General features: G+C 32.8%; 1 protein-coding gene across 1 annotated transcript; it reads left to right on the forward strand.

Annotated features, from left to right (window-relative positions):
* The first annotated feature begins 355 nt into the window (after window positions 1-355).
* On the forward strand, window positions 356-15,117 carry LOC134709385 (uncharacterized). The gene is made up of 2 exons (XM_063569552.1): window positions 356-545; window positions 14,468-15,117. Exons 1-2 carry the CDS (start codon window positions 416-418, stop codon window positions 14,788-14,790), a joined length of 453 nt encoding a protein of 150 aa, XP_063425622.1. The 5' UTR covers window positions 356-415; the 3' UTR covers window positions 14,791-15,117.
* Window positions 15,118-16,931: the final 1,814 nt, after the last annotated feature.

The raw sequence follows: 16,931 nt of genomic DNA on the forward strand, positions 1-16,931 counted from the left end.
GACCCGAACTTATCAAGTCATCTTCTGTTTGCTGGTGAAACAAAGAAAACACTTCTGAAACAAGCAAATATAGCCCGATAAATCGATTATCAGATTATCTGCATAATGATATTGTAAAATATCAGCTGCTTGGCATTATATGAAGGCTTTTTGATCTCGTTCGCTACGCTCACTCGACAAAAAGCTTCATATTATGTCTCGCAGCTGATATTTTACGATATCAACATGCAGATAACCTGATAATCGGTACTTATTGTATCTTAGCCACATCTCTGATTCATATCGTCGAGGAGGTAGGACGAAATAATTAAAGAACATCATGCCGATTGATTGAAAAATTTAAGCGTCTAGTAAACCGAGACAACTAGTTCCCGGAAATTAAATACCACTGTTCCACCTCAATGCGGACGAAAATATGGTATTGCCAATAGTTAAATTGGTTATTTTACTAGCCAGACAAATAACACGACCAGTTGTTCATAGACTTGGTGCATTGGCAAAGCGGAATCGAACATTTCGTTCAGTAATTGTACCAATTGGGCAAGGTAAGAATTTATAATTAGTATACATGTACGATTTCAAAATGTTGGCTAAAATGGCTGCGTTTTCACCTCAACGTTAACTATGAGTACAGACTAACCTGTGTACATGGGAAAGTTTTGGGACATAGATGGCCTTATAGAAATAAAATTCAAATTTTATGCTTTAAAACATTACTTAATTCCCAGGATTTTTCAGTGCACTTTTTTTTCGTCCCTGCAGACGATGATAAAATTAACAAACAGTTGAGTTTTACTTGATGAGATCCACTCAGTAAAACAATTTCAATATTCATTTATTGTTAGGTATCTAATGTCCCTCTATCATCAACACTGTCAATTAATACAGTTCATTTCAATTATTACCTTTTTTTCTGTACACACCCCAAGTCGAAAAGAAAATGAAAAGAAAAACAACAGTATAAAAACACAACACAGAAACTAAAGGCTGAGCAACCAACCAAAAATAAGAAGTGACATCAGATTATTTTTCTAAATTGATCTGTTATTGTAGAAAAAGTCGAACTAAATTCTATATTTCTTTTTTTCGGACATTTGGACTTGTTCTAATATTATTTACAGTTTTCTTTTTAATCTTTTCAGAACAATTCATTTTAAATTCAACAGATTTGCATTCTAAAATATTATTCATGTGTGTTAGTTTTTAATCTAAAACTGTGTGAAAAACTCAAAAAAAGATTCTTTTAATTTATGCTACACAACTATTTCATTTCATTATTTTTTAATCCGTTGATTTTTATAGCGTACATAAATAATTATTTCTATTTATCTGCAGTTCTTGTTCTGTGCATTTAATATCATTGCATTTGACTTAAGAGCTAAATTTATGAGTACATTGTTTTTTAAAGGTTTAGTTAACACGCAGCAACCATTGACACAAACAAAACAAGCAAGCCAATCAACTACTAGTGCATGCATTAGGAAAATAGCTCTTATCCTTTTTTCAATTACGGTCTATTGTTACTTTTAAGAACTTTGAAGTGCTTATATTGTATGCTTGTGTAATTTGCCAACTTTATCATTATGTAATCTTAATTCTTTGGCAACCTGTAAACATTGTATATCTTTATAATGTGTCGATCGAAATTGTCTTCAGTGGGAGTCAGCCTACTTAACGGACACCATCCGTTCATACGGACACCATCCGTTCATTAAAGTGAAAGAAAAATCAATACTTAATTCGGTCTACCAGTTTGTAAGCTAGTTTCGCCAGTGAGGGCAGGGGACCAGTCGTCGGACACTGTCTTTCTTTTAGCATCTCGCCAGTTTCAGCATCATAACCTGTTGCACTGTATCAAACATTCCATTTACAACATCGTTGTCACAAAAACATAAAATGAATTTTAATTATCTTGGGCCTGCTATGCTATAATACTATTCGCGCGTTTTTCAGTGTACATCAATTTTTTATGTTATTTCTTCATAGACAGAAAAAATTATTACAGTCATTCCTTATAATTTAATTCTAAATTCCATTTCAAACCGTAAAAAAACACGAAAAAACGTTGATGACGTCACATAACTAAATATGCCTCTGCTGCATGGTGGACTGTTAGTCCCCGAGGGTATCACCAGCTCAGAAGCCAGTACTTCAGTACTGGCATGAAAATACGGATTTATTTTGTATTATTAAAATTTGCTGTTAAAAAATGTTAGAAATTATTATAAATTAAGGAATGTATCTCCCTCATGCAAAACTCTGGTTCCTTTTACGAATTTGGCTTTACTTTTTGGACCTTTTGGATTATAGCTCTTCATCTTTTATATACGCCTTTGGATTTTCAAATATTTTGGCCACGAGCATCACTGAAGAGACATGTATTGTCGAAATGCGCATCTGGTGCAGGAAAATTGGTACCGTTAATGTTATTATGTCTATGGGTTGATAAGAAAATAAAGTCAGCCAATCAGAAGACGCGTTACATCCAAAATTAAATTATTATTCCATATGCACAGGTTTGACAGATCTTAGAGTTAAATTTAGATGAAAACACGGCCGTTTTTTGCCAAACGGTCCTCACTCTGTATCCTATCGTATGGAAGCTGTCTTTTGGTTAGTTTCATATCGAGAGAAAAAAAAGATCGTGAAAGAATATGTAAAGGTGGTCAAGCAATGCGATTGGATCGTGAAAGGATGGTATCGGTTCGTGAAATCAGTTTCGCACAATTCAACTGCAACATCTGTGAAAATGTCCGTTGTATTATCAGCATGCGCAAAACACCAGAAAAACGAATTATGTCTGTCAAAATTGTTCAACTTCCTTGAAAATAATATGCCCTTAGATAAAAGAAAAAATGCAGTACAGTACAACGGAAGTGCTTTTTTTCGGCTTGAACATGTATTTAGATTATTATTTTAAAAGAAAAGAATTTTGTTGATTTTTTTTTATACAAAATTGATCATGAAATATAAGGCCGTGTTCACATTGACCTAAACTTGGTGTTGTGTTAGTGTAACTCACAAATAAACTAAACATAATCACGTTTCCATTGATAAAACTCATTGTTTACATGTAGTTTAAATCATGTTTTGTCTACATGCAGTCGATAGTCGATGTAGGCCTTGTGTAGGTTCAGTGTACACAAAACTAGACATTCCAAACTGTAATTTTCCATTTATATGTAAAAAAAGAAGCGATTTTTATATAAAATTGATACTTATAACACTTATTAATTATAATAAGTTCTTTACAGAAATATTTGTCTAAACGTGATATATTTATTTGTTATAAAAACACTTTACGTAGCCTTATTAACCCCTTATCAAAACTCATCCATCATCATTGCCGAACACATAGTTCCTTAGAAAAGGTCTTCCCGAATCGACTGGACGTACACACTGACAGAAATATTTGCCACTGATCTTTACTCAAACAACGATTCACTCATAAATGCATTACTGAAAAAGGGGGAGGTTTATTGTTTGTTTGTGTAGAATCTCAGATCCGTTAAAATGCAATTAGAAACAAAAAAAAAATATCACCCTCTCCTTTTGCCAAAAAAAACCCTACTTGTAGAAACAATACCATTTGAAACAAACAGAAAAGATAGAAATGTAGTGATCCTTAACATCGCAATTCTTTTTCTTTGTCTATAAGCACGCTGATGCAGCCTACATTTTTAATGCGAAGTCGAGACATCTTTAAACTACTACAAATCATCCAAAATTACTTTCTTAAAGGAGCAACCACTTTACTTTACAAAAAAAAAAAAAAAAGGGGGGGGGGTCTGCGTCCTAATTTTTTATCGCGCGAAAGTTAATATTCAATTTTTTTGGATGGTACCAATTCAATATTTAACACTATAATGTACAAGGGAAACTTTTGATTCAGACTATTTTTTCATTCTAATCATCTGTATGACCCGATTATTTTTCAATCAAATTGTGAGAAAATCCACCCCCCTTTTTTTTTTAAAAGTCAAATGGTTTTGTTATAATAAAACACCCATGCAACCACGCATCCCATATTGCTGATAGGACCCGACACAAATATCAATTTCGTGTTTCGGTAGTTAAGCTTGGGATGGTCAATTTAAGATGCATTATTTGAATATAATCAAATATGAAAATTATTCATATTTATATTGATATATTTATATTTTTATTCTTCTTCTTTATATCTAGTTATTATGACAGATCTACCATCATCAGGGGTCCAACTGTCAATTTAATGTTAAAGTCTTTAACTTTGATCTACTAAGCATATCTCCAATACTTTTATGTTTGCTATACGCAACTATTGGTGCTGCATTGAATATTTGTGCACAGTCTTCATCGAACTGTAATAACTGCCAGTGTTTCATTATACGTTTCTTTATTTTACGTATATATGGATTATATTTAGTTATTAAAACTAACGGAATACTTTGCTTCTCTTTAGATTTGTTTTGTTGTAATAAATCAGTACGGTCAATTGCTAAAGCATCAGTAATACTATCATCTATTTCCACGTTATCATAACCCCTATCTAATAATTTCACTTTGAAATTAGTTAGATTGTTTATTACTTTGTTATGGTCACTTGTATTTCTAATTTGCCGTATTGCTTCACCTTTAATAAATCCTCTGAATACATGCTGTGAGTGACAGCTATTTCTGTGCAGAAACAGATAAGAATTTGTTTCTTTAAAATGTATTTCGAGGTCAAGAATGCCATATGTTGTAAATCTTTGACCTTTAATTACATCAACATCCAAGAACGACATTTTATCGTTTTTGATTTCATAGGTGAACTTTAATAAGGGGTTATAATCATTTGCTAGACGAAAAAAATCTGTAATTTCATCTGATGTTCCATCATATATTATGAATCCATCGTCTCTATATCTGCCATGATAGAATATTTTGTCTTTATATTGAAATGCAGAAATAATTTCATTCATTATTTCAAACATAAGAATGTCACAGATTTCCGGTGACGGAACTGCACCAATTGCCGTACCTATTATTTGTTTGTAAATTTTCCCATCAAATTCAAATACATTGTTTTCTAAAATGATTCTCAACAAATGTATTAATACATTGACTGGCGGAGCATTGACCTTGAAGTTCGATTTGTCAAAACTGTCATATGCTCGTTCAACTGCACGCAATAATGCTTCTTGAGGTAGATTTGTAAACATCTGTGTTATATCATACGAAACTAACAGGCTGTTTGCCATAGGTTTTAATTTCTCAATGATATTAATGAACGATGTAGTATCTTTTATATATGTGGACTGATTTTGAACTATTGGTATAAGAAAATAGTCAACGTAATGACCTATAAGTTCAGTTACAGAACCACACTGTGATATAATTGGTCTGCCAGGTGGAATTATATTTAATTCATTTAATCCATCTTGTTGTATTTGTTTAAACGTCTCTATTTCAAGGCGGTGAATTTTTGGAAGAATATAAATTCTCCCTAATCGTGCATCTCTTAATTTTTGACCATTTGTTAAAAATCTAAATGATATTTTGTCGATTATGCCTTCATCGTATAATGATTTAACATACTCAATGACTTGGATTTTCAGTTCTGCCATGTTAAATGAATCTAATTGGCAGTAATGTTGAGTATTTAGTTGTCTTGTGACTTCTGTTATATAGTCTAGCCTGTCTAAAATAACACAATTTGAATTTTTATCTGCCTTTTTTATTACTATTGTTTCATCATTTTTCAAATTGCTTAGCGCTATTCTTTCGCCCTTAGTAAGATTGTTTTTTACATTTCTTTCTATTGGTAGAAAAGACAATTCAAGCTTGGTTAACTCTATATAATTTTCCAACGTATGGCACGTAGAGGCAGGTTTATATCCTGTATTGTTACGAAATGGATGAAGGTCAGTTTTTTCTTGACTGAACATATACCTACATCGTAATTTTCTAGCAAATTCATTGTAGTCTTTTAGTATAGACATTTTTGCATTTTTGCTTGATGGCGTTGGTATAAATTTCAAGCCTTTCGCCAACAGGATATATTCCTGATTTGATAATCTGCGTTTCGATAGATTAATTACATGCTTTTTGGCATGTGCAGTTCTTTGCTGCATATTGTATTTATTCCGTTCTTTTTTATTGTAGAATCGGAATTTTTGCTTTTTAGCATTTCTATTAAAACGACGTGCCATTTTTGAGTTCACATTGGGTGATTCTCTTAGCTACGTGCCTTTGTTGAGCTCACATTGGGTGGCTGAAGAATTTTTAGGTTTACACATGTTATAAACCTCGAAAGAAGATCCGCCCATTTTGACGTGGGTTGATAGGCGGGGATCCTATCAGCAATATGGGATGCGTGGTTGCATGGGTGTTTTATTATAACAAAATGTTATTTTATTGTTCCGGTGGACAAAGCTTTTAGCCTTGAGTTGAAAATACTTCATGACATGATTTACTTTGAAAAATTCCACACAACAATGTGACTCATTTATACATCATCAACACAGACAATTTCTCACTGCTATCTTATCCCCGCCTATCAACCCACGTCAAAATGGGCGGATCTTCTTTCAAGGTTTATAACATGTGTAAACCTAAAAATTCTTCAGCCACCCAATGTGAGCTCAACAAAGGCACGTAGCTAAGAGAATCACCCAATGTGAACTCAAAAATGGCACGTCGTTTTAATAGAAATGCTAAAAAGCAAAAATTCCGATTCTACAATAAAAAAGAACGGAATAAATACAATATGCAGCAAAGAACTGCACATGCCAAAAAGCATGTAATTAATCTATCGAAACGCAGATTATCAAATCAGGAATATATCCTGTTGGCGAAAGGCTTGAAATTTATACCAACGCCATCAAGCAAAAATGCAAAAATGTCTATACTAAAAGACTACAATGAATTTGCTAGAAAATTACGATGTAGGTATATGTTCAGTCAAGAAAAAACTGACCTTCATCCATTTCGTAACAATACAGGATATAAACCTGCCTCTACGTGCCATACGTTGGAAAATTATATAGAGTTAACCAAGCTTGAATTGTCTTTTCTACCAATAGAAAGAAATGTAAAAAACAATCTTACTAAGGGCGAAAGAATAGCGCTAAGCAATTTGAAAAATGATGAAACAATAGTAATAAAAAAGGCAGATAAAAATTCAAATTGTGTTATTTTAGACAGGCTAGACTATATAACAGAAGTCACAAGACAACTAAATACTCAACATTACTGCCAATTAGATTCATTTAACATGGCAGAACTGAAAATCCAAGTCATTGAGTATGTTAAATCATTATACGATCAAGGCATAATCGACAAAATATCATTTAGATTTTTAACAAATGGTCAAAAATTAAGAGATGCACGATTAGGGAGAATTTATATTCTTCCAAAAATTCACCGCCTTGAAATAGAGACGTTTAAACAAATACAACAAGATGGATTAAATGAATTAAATATAATTCCACCTGGCAGACCAATTATATCACAGTGTGGTTCTGTAACTGAACTTATAGGTCATTACGTTGACTATTTTCTTATACCAATAGTTCAAAATCAGTCCACATATATAAAAGATACTACATCGTTCATTAATATCATTGAGAAATTAAAACCTATGGCAAACAGCCTGTTAGTTTCGTATGATATAACACAGATGTTTACAAATCTACCTCAAGAAGCATTATTGCGTGCAGTTGAACGAGCATATGACAGTTTTGACAAATCGAACTTCAAGGTCAATGCTCCGCCAGTCAATGTATTAATACATTTGTTGAGAATCATTTTAGAAAACAATGTATTTGAATTTGATGGGAAAATTTACAAACAAATAATAGGTACGGCAATTGGTGCAGTTCCGTCACCGGAAATCTGTGACATTCTTATGTTTGAAATAATGAATGAAATTATTTCTGCATTTCAATATAAAGACAAAATATTCTATCATGGCAGATATAGAGACGATGGATTCATAATATATGATGGAACATCAGATGAAATTACAGATTTTTTTCGTCTAGCAAATGATTATAACCCCTTATTAAAGTTCACCTATGAAATCAAAAACGATAAAATGTCGTTCTTGGATGTTGATGTAATTAAAGGTCAAAGATTTACAACATATGGCATTCTTGACCTCGAAATACATTTTAAAGAAACAAATTCTTATCTGTTTCTGCACAGAAATAGCTGTCACTCACAGCATGTATTCAGAGGATTTATTAAAGGTGAAGCAATACGGCAAATTAGAAATACAAGTGACCATAACAAATTAATAAACAATCTAACTAATTTCAAAGTGAAATTATTAGATAGGGGTTATGATAACGTGGAAATAGATGATAGTATTACTGATGCTTTAGCAATTGACCGTACTGATTTATTACAACAAAACAAATCTAAAGAGAAGCAAAGTATTCCGTTAGTTTTAATAACTAAATATAATCCATATATACGTAAAATAAAGAAACGTATAATGAAACACTGGCAGTTATTACAGTTCGATGAAGACTGTGCACAAATATTCAATGCAGCACCAATAGTTGCGTATAGCAAACATAAAAGTATTGGAGATATGCTTAGTAGATCAAAGTTAAAGACTTTAACATTAAATTGACAGTTGGACCCCTGATGATGGTAGATCTGTCATAATAACTAGATATAAAGAAGAAGAATAAAAATATAAATATATCAATATAAATATGAATAATTTTCATATTTGATTATATTCAAATAATGCATCTTAAATTGACCATCCCAAGCTTAACTACCGAAACACGAAATTGATATTTGTGTCGGGTCCTATCAGCAATATGGGATGCGTGGTTGCATGGGTGTTTTATTATAACAAAATGTGAGCTCAACAAAGGCACGTAGCTAAGAGAATCACCCAATGTGAACTCAAAAATGGCACGTCGTTTTAATAGAAATGCTAAAAAGCAAAAATTCCGATTCTACAATAAAAAAGAACGGAATAAATACAATATGCAGCAAAGAACTGCACATGCCAAAAAGCATGTAATTAATCTATCGAAACGCAGATTATCAAATCAGGAATATATCCTGTTGGCGAAAGGCTTGAAATTTATACCAACGCCATCAAGCAAAAATGCAAAAATGTCTATACTAAAAGACTACAATGAATTTGCTAGAAAATTACGATGTAGGTATATGTTCAGTCAAGAAAAAACTGACCTTCATCCATTTCGTAACAATACAGGATATAAACCTGCCTCTACGTGCCATACGTTGGAAAATTATATAGAGTTAACCAAGCTTGAATTGTCTTTTCTACCAATAGAAAGAAATGTAAAAAACAATCTTACTAAGGGCGAAAGAATAGCGCTAAGCAATTTGAAAAATGATGAAACAATAGTAATAAAAAAGGCAGATAAAAATTCAAATTGTGTTATTTTAGACAGGCTAGACTATATAACAGAAGTCACAAGACAACTAAATACTCAACATTACTGCCAATTAGATTCATTTAACATGGCAGAACTGAAAATCAAAGTCATTGAGTATGTTAAATCATTATACGATCAAGGCATAATCGACAAAATATCATTTAGATTTTTAACAAATGGTCAAAAATTAAGAGATGCACGATTAGGGAGAATTTATATTCTTCCAAAAATTCACCGCCTTGAAATAGAGACGTTTAAACAAATACAACAAGATGGATTAAATGAATTAAATATAATTCCACCTGGCAGACCAATTATATCACAGTGTGGTTCTGTAACTGAACTTATAGGTCATTACGTTGACTATTTTCTTATACCAATAGTTCAAAATCAGTCCACATATATAAAAGATACTACATCGTTCATTAATATCATTGAGAAATTAAAACCTATGGCAAACAGCCTGTTAGTTTCGTATGATATAACACAGATGTTTACAAATCTACCTCAAGAAGCATTATTGCGTGCAGTTGAACGAGCATATGACAGTTTTGACAAATCGAACTTCAAGGTCAATGCTCCGCCAGTCAATGTATTAATACATTTGTTGAGAATCATTTTAGAAAACAATGTATTTGAATTTGATGGGAAAATTTACAAACAAATAATAGGTACGGCAATTGGTGCAGTTCCGTCACCGGAAATCTGTGACATTCTTATGTTTGAAATAATGAATGAAATTATTTCTGCATTTCAATATAAAGACAAAATATTCTATCATGGCAGATATAGAGACGATGGATTCATAATATATGATGGAACATCAGATGAAATTACAGATTTTTTTCGTCTAGCAAATGATTATAACCCCTTATTAAAGTTCACCTATGAAATCAAAAACGATAAAATGTCGTTCTTGGATGTTGATGTAATTAAAGGTCAAAGATTTACAACATATGGCATTCTTGACCTCGAAATACATTTTAAAGAAACAAATTCTTATCTGTTTCTGCACAGAAATAGCTGTCACTCACAGCATGTATTCAGAGGATTTATTAAAGGTGAAGCAATACGGCAAATTAGAAATACAAGTGACCATAACAAATTAATAAACAATCTAACTAATTTCAAAGTGAAATTATTAGATAGGGGTTATGATAACGTGGAAATAGATGATAGTATTACTGATGCTTTAGCAATTGACCGTACTGATTTATTACAACAAAACAAATCTAAAGAGAAGCAAAGTATTCCGTTAGTTTTAATAACTAAATATAATCCATATATACGTAAAATAAAGAAACGTATAATGAAACACTGGCAGTTATTACAGTTCGATGAAGACTGTGAACAAATATTCAATGCAGCACCAATAGTTGCGTATAGCAAACATAAAAGTATTGGAGATATGCTTAGTAGATCAAAGTTAAAGACTTTAACATTAAATTGACAGTTGGACCCCTGATGATGGTAGATCTGTCATAATAACTAGATATAAAGAAGAAGAATAAAAATATAAATATATCAATATAAATATGAATAATTTTCATATTTGATTATATTCAAATAATGCATCTTAAATTGACCATCCCAAGCTTAACTACCGAAACACGAAATTGATATTTGTGTCGGGTCCTATCAGCAATATGGGATGCGTGGTTGCATGGGTGTTTTATTATAACCAAAAAAAAAAAAAGGGGGGGGGGGGGGTCTGCGTCCTAATTTTTTATCGCGCGAAAGTTAATATTCAATTTTTTTGGATGGTACCAATTCAATATTTAACACTATAATGTACAAGGGAAACTTTTGATTCAGACTATTTTTTCATTCTAATCATCTGTATGACCCGATTATTTTTCAATCAAATTGTGAGAAAATCCACCCCCCTTTTTTTTAAAAAGTCAAATGGTCGTTCCCCTACTGCTAGAAAAATTTGTTCGGAAATTTGAGTTCGGTTCTACGTAATGAACATTTTAAATCACATATAGTTTACAAGTGTGAACACATCTTATGTACTGGTAACTAAACAAGGTGTATAGATGTGGACAAAGCTATTTGAAACTAGTGTAGATTACATTAAACCAAATGTAAACATGTTTACTGTACACGGCGTTTGGTATGAACACGGCCTAAGACAACACTTTATAATGATCGTGAAAGAAATGCGTGACCAGACAAGACTGTAAAAGTCTTTCTAATCGTTTAAGGCCGTATGATGACCCATAAATCCTTGCATTTACTTGCTTTGCTCTCGGGTGGGTTCGTATTGGACATATTAGCAATGATACCACATCTTCTATTTTTTCATATTTATTATTAGAAAATTGAATTTCGTTTACCCTTACTAACTTAATTTCTGTCCATTATGCCCATTGGCGTGTGGGGCAGCGTATTCTTCGTTGCTGTTTCTGTAACATGAGTTGATTTTACTTGTTAGAGTCGTTAACACTAAGCATAACCTTCTACGTGAAGGGTCGGGTTATTCTGTAGGGGTTTTCCATCCCTTAGACGACTACATGACCTTACGAGTTCCATCTACCCGGATTTCCTTTCTGGATTTACTTCCATAGCCTTTGACTTTACAAAGTCACCGGTGGGCCTGCATTCTACATCTCTAGGGCCCTTGCTGCTCCAATATCCCTTGCAATTTAGCCTGGAATACTGGATCCCAGTATCCTTGTATTGCCACGGGAAGGTATTACAAGAGTCTTGGTAGTATAGAGGCTTTGTACTGGTAGGGCAAGGTTTACGAACTCGACTCTCCCTTTCACCTAAAGGTAGGCTAATTAGCAGCAGCAGTATATCAAATGGTCGATATCCGCCACATTAGACGCATTTCAGCTACCCTATGACGTAACACCACTAATACACCGTTTACCCTTGATGTATTTAATTGATTAAAGAATACCATCTCTTAATATGAACCTTTTCTTCTTAATTTAAGGACAAAAAGTGCAAATGCTTTCAACATTAATTTTTTATAAGATACAAATATAAACTCATATTGATATCTGTTCTCACTATAGAGGCAAAAGTAAATTGACAACAAATATGAGCCAAAATTTCAAAATATAAGCATCTTTGTTTCTATAAGTAATGTTATTATAAATGCATTTCCGAATGTGTAAATTAAAAGGTGGGGTGGTCTTCCCTGGAAATATATTTGATGTATGAAAATTGATATACGTCATAGTACCCAAACCCAAATGTTGAAAATTTCAACGTAGTACGTTTTTTGAGTGTTGTGGGATCGATTGCAATTTTATCATTCTTTGAATTTTGTAAAATATCTTGATTCGCTTGCCTGATGATGTAAAACAGAAGACGCTTTTCTTTCAGATAAAACCGTTATCGCTACGTTGGATATAATTATCAACCATATTTTTTTTTTCATGTTATGTAACTTCAAAAAGTATTTTTCATCTACATTGTTAATATGGATAGTCACTTTTACGCTGACGGGGCAATACTTATTAATTATAGCTAATTATTGGGATCGTTTAACGCCATTTCGCGTGTTCACGATTTTGCCTTTTCGTCTTTTGTATTCTATAGGGCGGAAACACGAAAAACGGAAAGTTGACAACGCAAGTACGCAATGTCGAAAATGCGTAAACGCGAAGCCAAACGCGAAATGGTTTCACTTATCTTTTTTTAACATTTTCCAGATTTTAGCGTTTTCGTGTTTTCTTGTACTTATGTAAGTTTTAATAAATATAAATCAATGGATTGAAAAATAAATTGAAACGGTATACAAGTATTCCCTTCGAAACATGGATGGTTCTTACGTTTGTTTGTTTGTTTTCGCTTGCTTGCTTGATCACTTTGTTTGTTTGTTTTGTTTGTTCAGTGAATGTTTAACGACGTCTAACATTATAATTGTTCACATTACAAGGAGAGCAACAGTCTTAGAAACAATTTATATATATATATATATATAAATAAGTCGTGATTGGCTGTTCAGTATGAATAACAGTTATGTGACTCTTAGATTGATTGTGTGTGTCCTTAGTCTCTCTGTTAGGTTTTTATTTTTTTTGAATTATATCGATTTGATGAATCAATAGATATAAAAAGATGTGGTATGAGTGCCAATGAGACAACTCTTCATCAAATTCAGCTGTCAATAACTGTCTGTCCTTATCTTGTGTCGTCGTTACACCACTGTACCAGCTTAATGGAGGGTTCGGCACTCGCAAAAGATGCCCAGCTCATACTGTGTGTGTCTGTCTAAAGTCAGTAGGCTTATAATCAGTGGTTCAGTTTTTTCTCGAGTAATACTAAATCAGTGTGGATAGTACATGGACGTTTGGATGATTGATAATATTTTCAGTGTTTTGTCCTATAGTTTTCTATGTGAAACTATGTTTAAAATCTATGACATACACGAAAATAGATTTATGTTGCAATTGTTTCTCCATTAATTACGAATTGCTACGATTGGCCTCTTTTCTGATCGGGTATCATCGAGATCATAAAACAAACATTTAAAAACGTTCAACCGATAATAAAACATAAAAAAACAACATAGATCTAGCCAACTTAGGAAGAAGAGTTTGCTAAGATATTTATTTTTTTGAATGGGTTTACACTAGTCATTCTTGGGGCATTTTATAGTTTGCTGTTCGGTGTGAGCCAAGGCTCCGTGTTGATTCCGTACTTAAACCTCAAATGGTTTACTAAAACACATTGTGACATAAGTGGAGAGTTGTCGCATTGGCGCTCATACCACATCTTCTAATAAAAATAAAATTGATAATGGAAATCGGGAGAGACAACAACCCGATAAAAGTGCAGATAACAGCCGAAGTCCACCGATGGGTCTTCAACGCAGCGAGAAAATCCCACATCCGGAGGTGGGTCTCAGCTGGCCCGTAAATTAAAATGTGTACTACTTCAGTGAAAATGGACGTCATGCTAAACTCAAAAACATATAAATAAACTAAAAAAAATAAAAAAATAATATATCCATGCAATAAATATAGGTTGTTTGAAGCCTTACCTTACAAACTGGTGACTTTTTAATTTAGATAAAACTTTTTGAGGTTTTTATTAGTTTATTATTGTTTTTTTAGGGTATCACTCAATGAATTTTACATCACAAAGTAGATTATTTGGTGTTGATACACAAACACAAGCAGAGCCATTATCAACAGATGAAGCAATGAATTTAGGTTCAAAATTACTTGGAGAAGTATTAGTTTACGGAGTCTCTGCATCATTTCTGCTTTATGAATACCACAAGTCGTCACGAAAAGAAAAGATCAAGGCGAAAAACAGACAGAATGAAAAAGCAGAGCTCCAAGGAAAAATACAGGAGTATTGGGACGTAACAGAAGCAGAAATTGCACTACTTAAAAGAAAAATATTTGAATTAGAGGTCAAAAATCACAGTTAAGAAAATACACCAACCTCTTATAATAAGGATAATGTTCAGTGCAAGAACTTATTCTTATACATTATGGTGACTGTACTATTTTTCTTGTTTGTTTTTTGAAAACGATATTGCCAAACTTTAAAACTGGTGGCAGAAAACTCTTACTGAAGAACCAAGTGGTCGTCATTGTTGTTAGTGTCGATTTTTTTTTCGAAACAACGTTCTATGTAATTTATTATAGACAGAGACACAGAACAGACAGTTTTTGTAACTAACGTTGACATGAATATCAATCATATGATAATTTTTATAATTTAACTGTTTACAAAAGTAAAATTATTCGAAATACTTAGGATTTTCCTATTCCAGACATAGATTACCTTAGTCTTAGTTAGCTCAATTTGTGAAATTTTGGGTCCTCAGTTATCCCAAAGTGTACTAATATACTTGTTTGACTTTCTTAACTATCTGAGCGACACCGATGAGCTTTACGCAGACGAAACGCACATCTGGTGCATCAAATTATAATTATTAACAATTAGCCTTTTTATTATCCCCTCTTGAAACAAATTGTGGTGAGAATTATATAGAAATCACAATGCCTGTTAGTTTATATTTTTGTACGTCTGTCGGTCCAATGCATTGACACTGGAACTAGCCATTAACGATTAGTCAGGCATTTATAGAAAGTTACAAAAATAAGGGAAACTACACCAGGATATACATACAGGAAACATCATCCTAGTTCCCATTCCTAGCTTTTGCTCGAAAACTGTTTGTTTCTCTAAACCAATCATGCCTGCTAAATTTAACAGGTACTTTTATTTGTTATAACTTTGATATTTCAGCCTCATAAAATCATTAGACAATCTTACTGTAAACGGTTTGAATAATACAATTTCATTCTGTCTTATTGTACTTTTTGTACATATATCATGGTTTCGGATTTTTTTTATATAGCATTTTAAATAATTGAACTAAACCGAACCTGTACAGATCCTTTTTATGGCAAAGTTAAAATGTGAATGATTAGCCCGTATTGCAGACATACTACGAGAAGTAGGTCAAATATGCTGAATGATTATTATGATTAATTTACATGACAGACTGACAGGTTAGATATAATCTTGATCTCATTTCAAAGAACTATAGCTCAATTTCAAAATATTTTGATTTGGTAAGTTTCTCATATATAACAAATAAAAGCAATAGTAGTATTCCGTTGTTCAAAAGTCCTATATCGATTTAAAGAGATATCAAATCCGGGTTACAAACTGTTTTCGAGGGAAACACATCAACTATACGAGAATAACAAACAACAGGAACAACAGGAACACTGAAGTGCAACATAAACGCCAACATACATCGAAACTAACTATTTTAGATATTTTATAAGATATTGGCCAACTATATTTGGTGTATACTTGGATAATTATAAGGTAAACATGTCTATCTGTTTGGATAACTCTGACCTTAACTGCATATTCAAGGTTCAAATGGCAATTTTAAGTTTTTGTGGTTTGGTCCGTTTCTCAGTTACTGTAATAGTTATCAAAGGTTCCTGGATTATAATTGCGTACGCCAGGCGCGCGTTTTTGTCGAGCCTGCAACTTTTGTTGCAGAAAGGTCGACATAAGGATAGTGATCTGGCGGCGGCGGCGGCGGTGTTAGCTCACTTCTTAAAAGCTTTATATTTTAGAAGGTAGAAGACCTGGATGCTTCATACTTTGTATATAGATGCCTAATGTTACGAACTTTGTCCAATGTCCTTGACCTCATTTTCATGGTTCAGTGACTACTTGAAAAAAAAGTTCAGATTTTTTGTAATGTTAAATTCTCTCTTATTATAAGTAATTGGATAACTATATTTGGTATGTGCGTACCTTGCAAGGTCCTCATGTCTGTCAGACAGTTTTAACTTGACCTCGACCTCATTTCATGGATCAGTGAACAAGGTTAAGTTTTGGTGGTCAAGTCCATATCTCAGATACTATAAGCAATAGGTCTAGTATATTCGGTGTATGGAAGGACTGTAAGGTGTACATGTCCAACTGGCAGGTATCATCTGACCTTGACCTCATTTTCATGGTTCAGTGGTTATAGTTTAGTTTTTGTGCTTTGGTCTGTTTTTCTTATACTATATGCAATAGGTCTACTATAAT

The sequence above is a fragment of the Mytilus trossulus genome, chromosome 3 (assembly GCF_036588685.1).
Source record: "Mytilus trossulus isolate FHL-02 chromosome 3, PNRI_Mtr1.1.1.hap1, whole genome shotgun sequence".
Lineage (NCBI taxonomy): Eukaryota > Metazoa > Mollusca > Bivalvia > Mytilida > Mytilidae > Mytilus > Mytilus trossulus.

Excerpts from the sequence above, each read along its gene's own strand:
- LOC134709385 (XM_063569552.1), top strand. The coding sequence starts at position 416 with ATGGTATTGCCAATAGTTAAATTGGTTATTTTACTAGCCAGACAAATA. Across the intron at positions 546-14,467 it reads AATTGTACCAATTGGGCAAG|GGTATCACTCAATGAATTTT; the intron begins GTAAGAATTTAT and ends TTGTTTTTTTAG.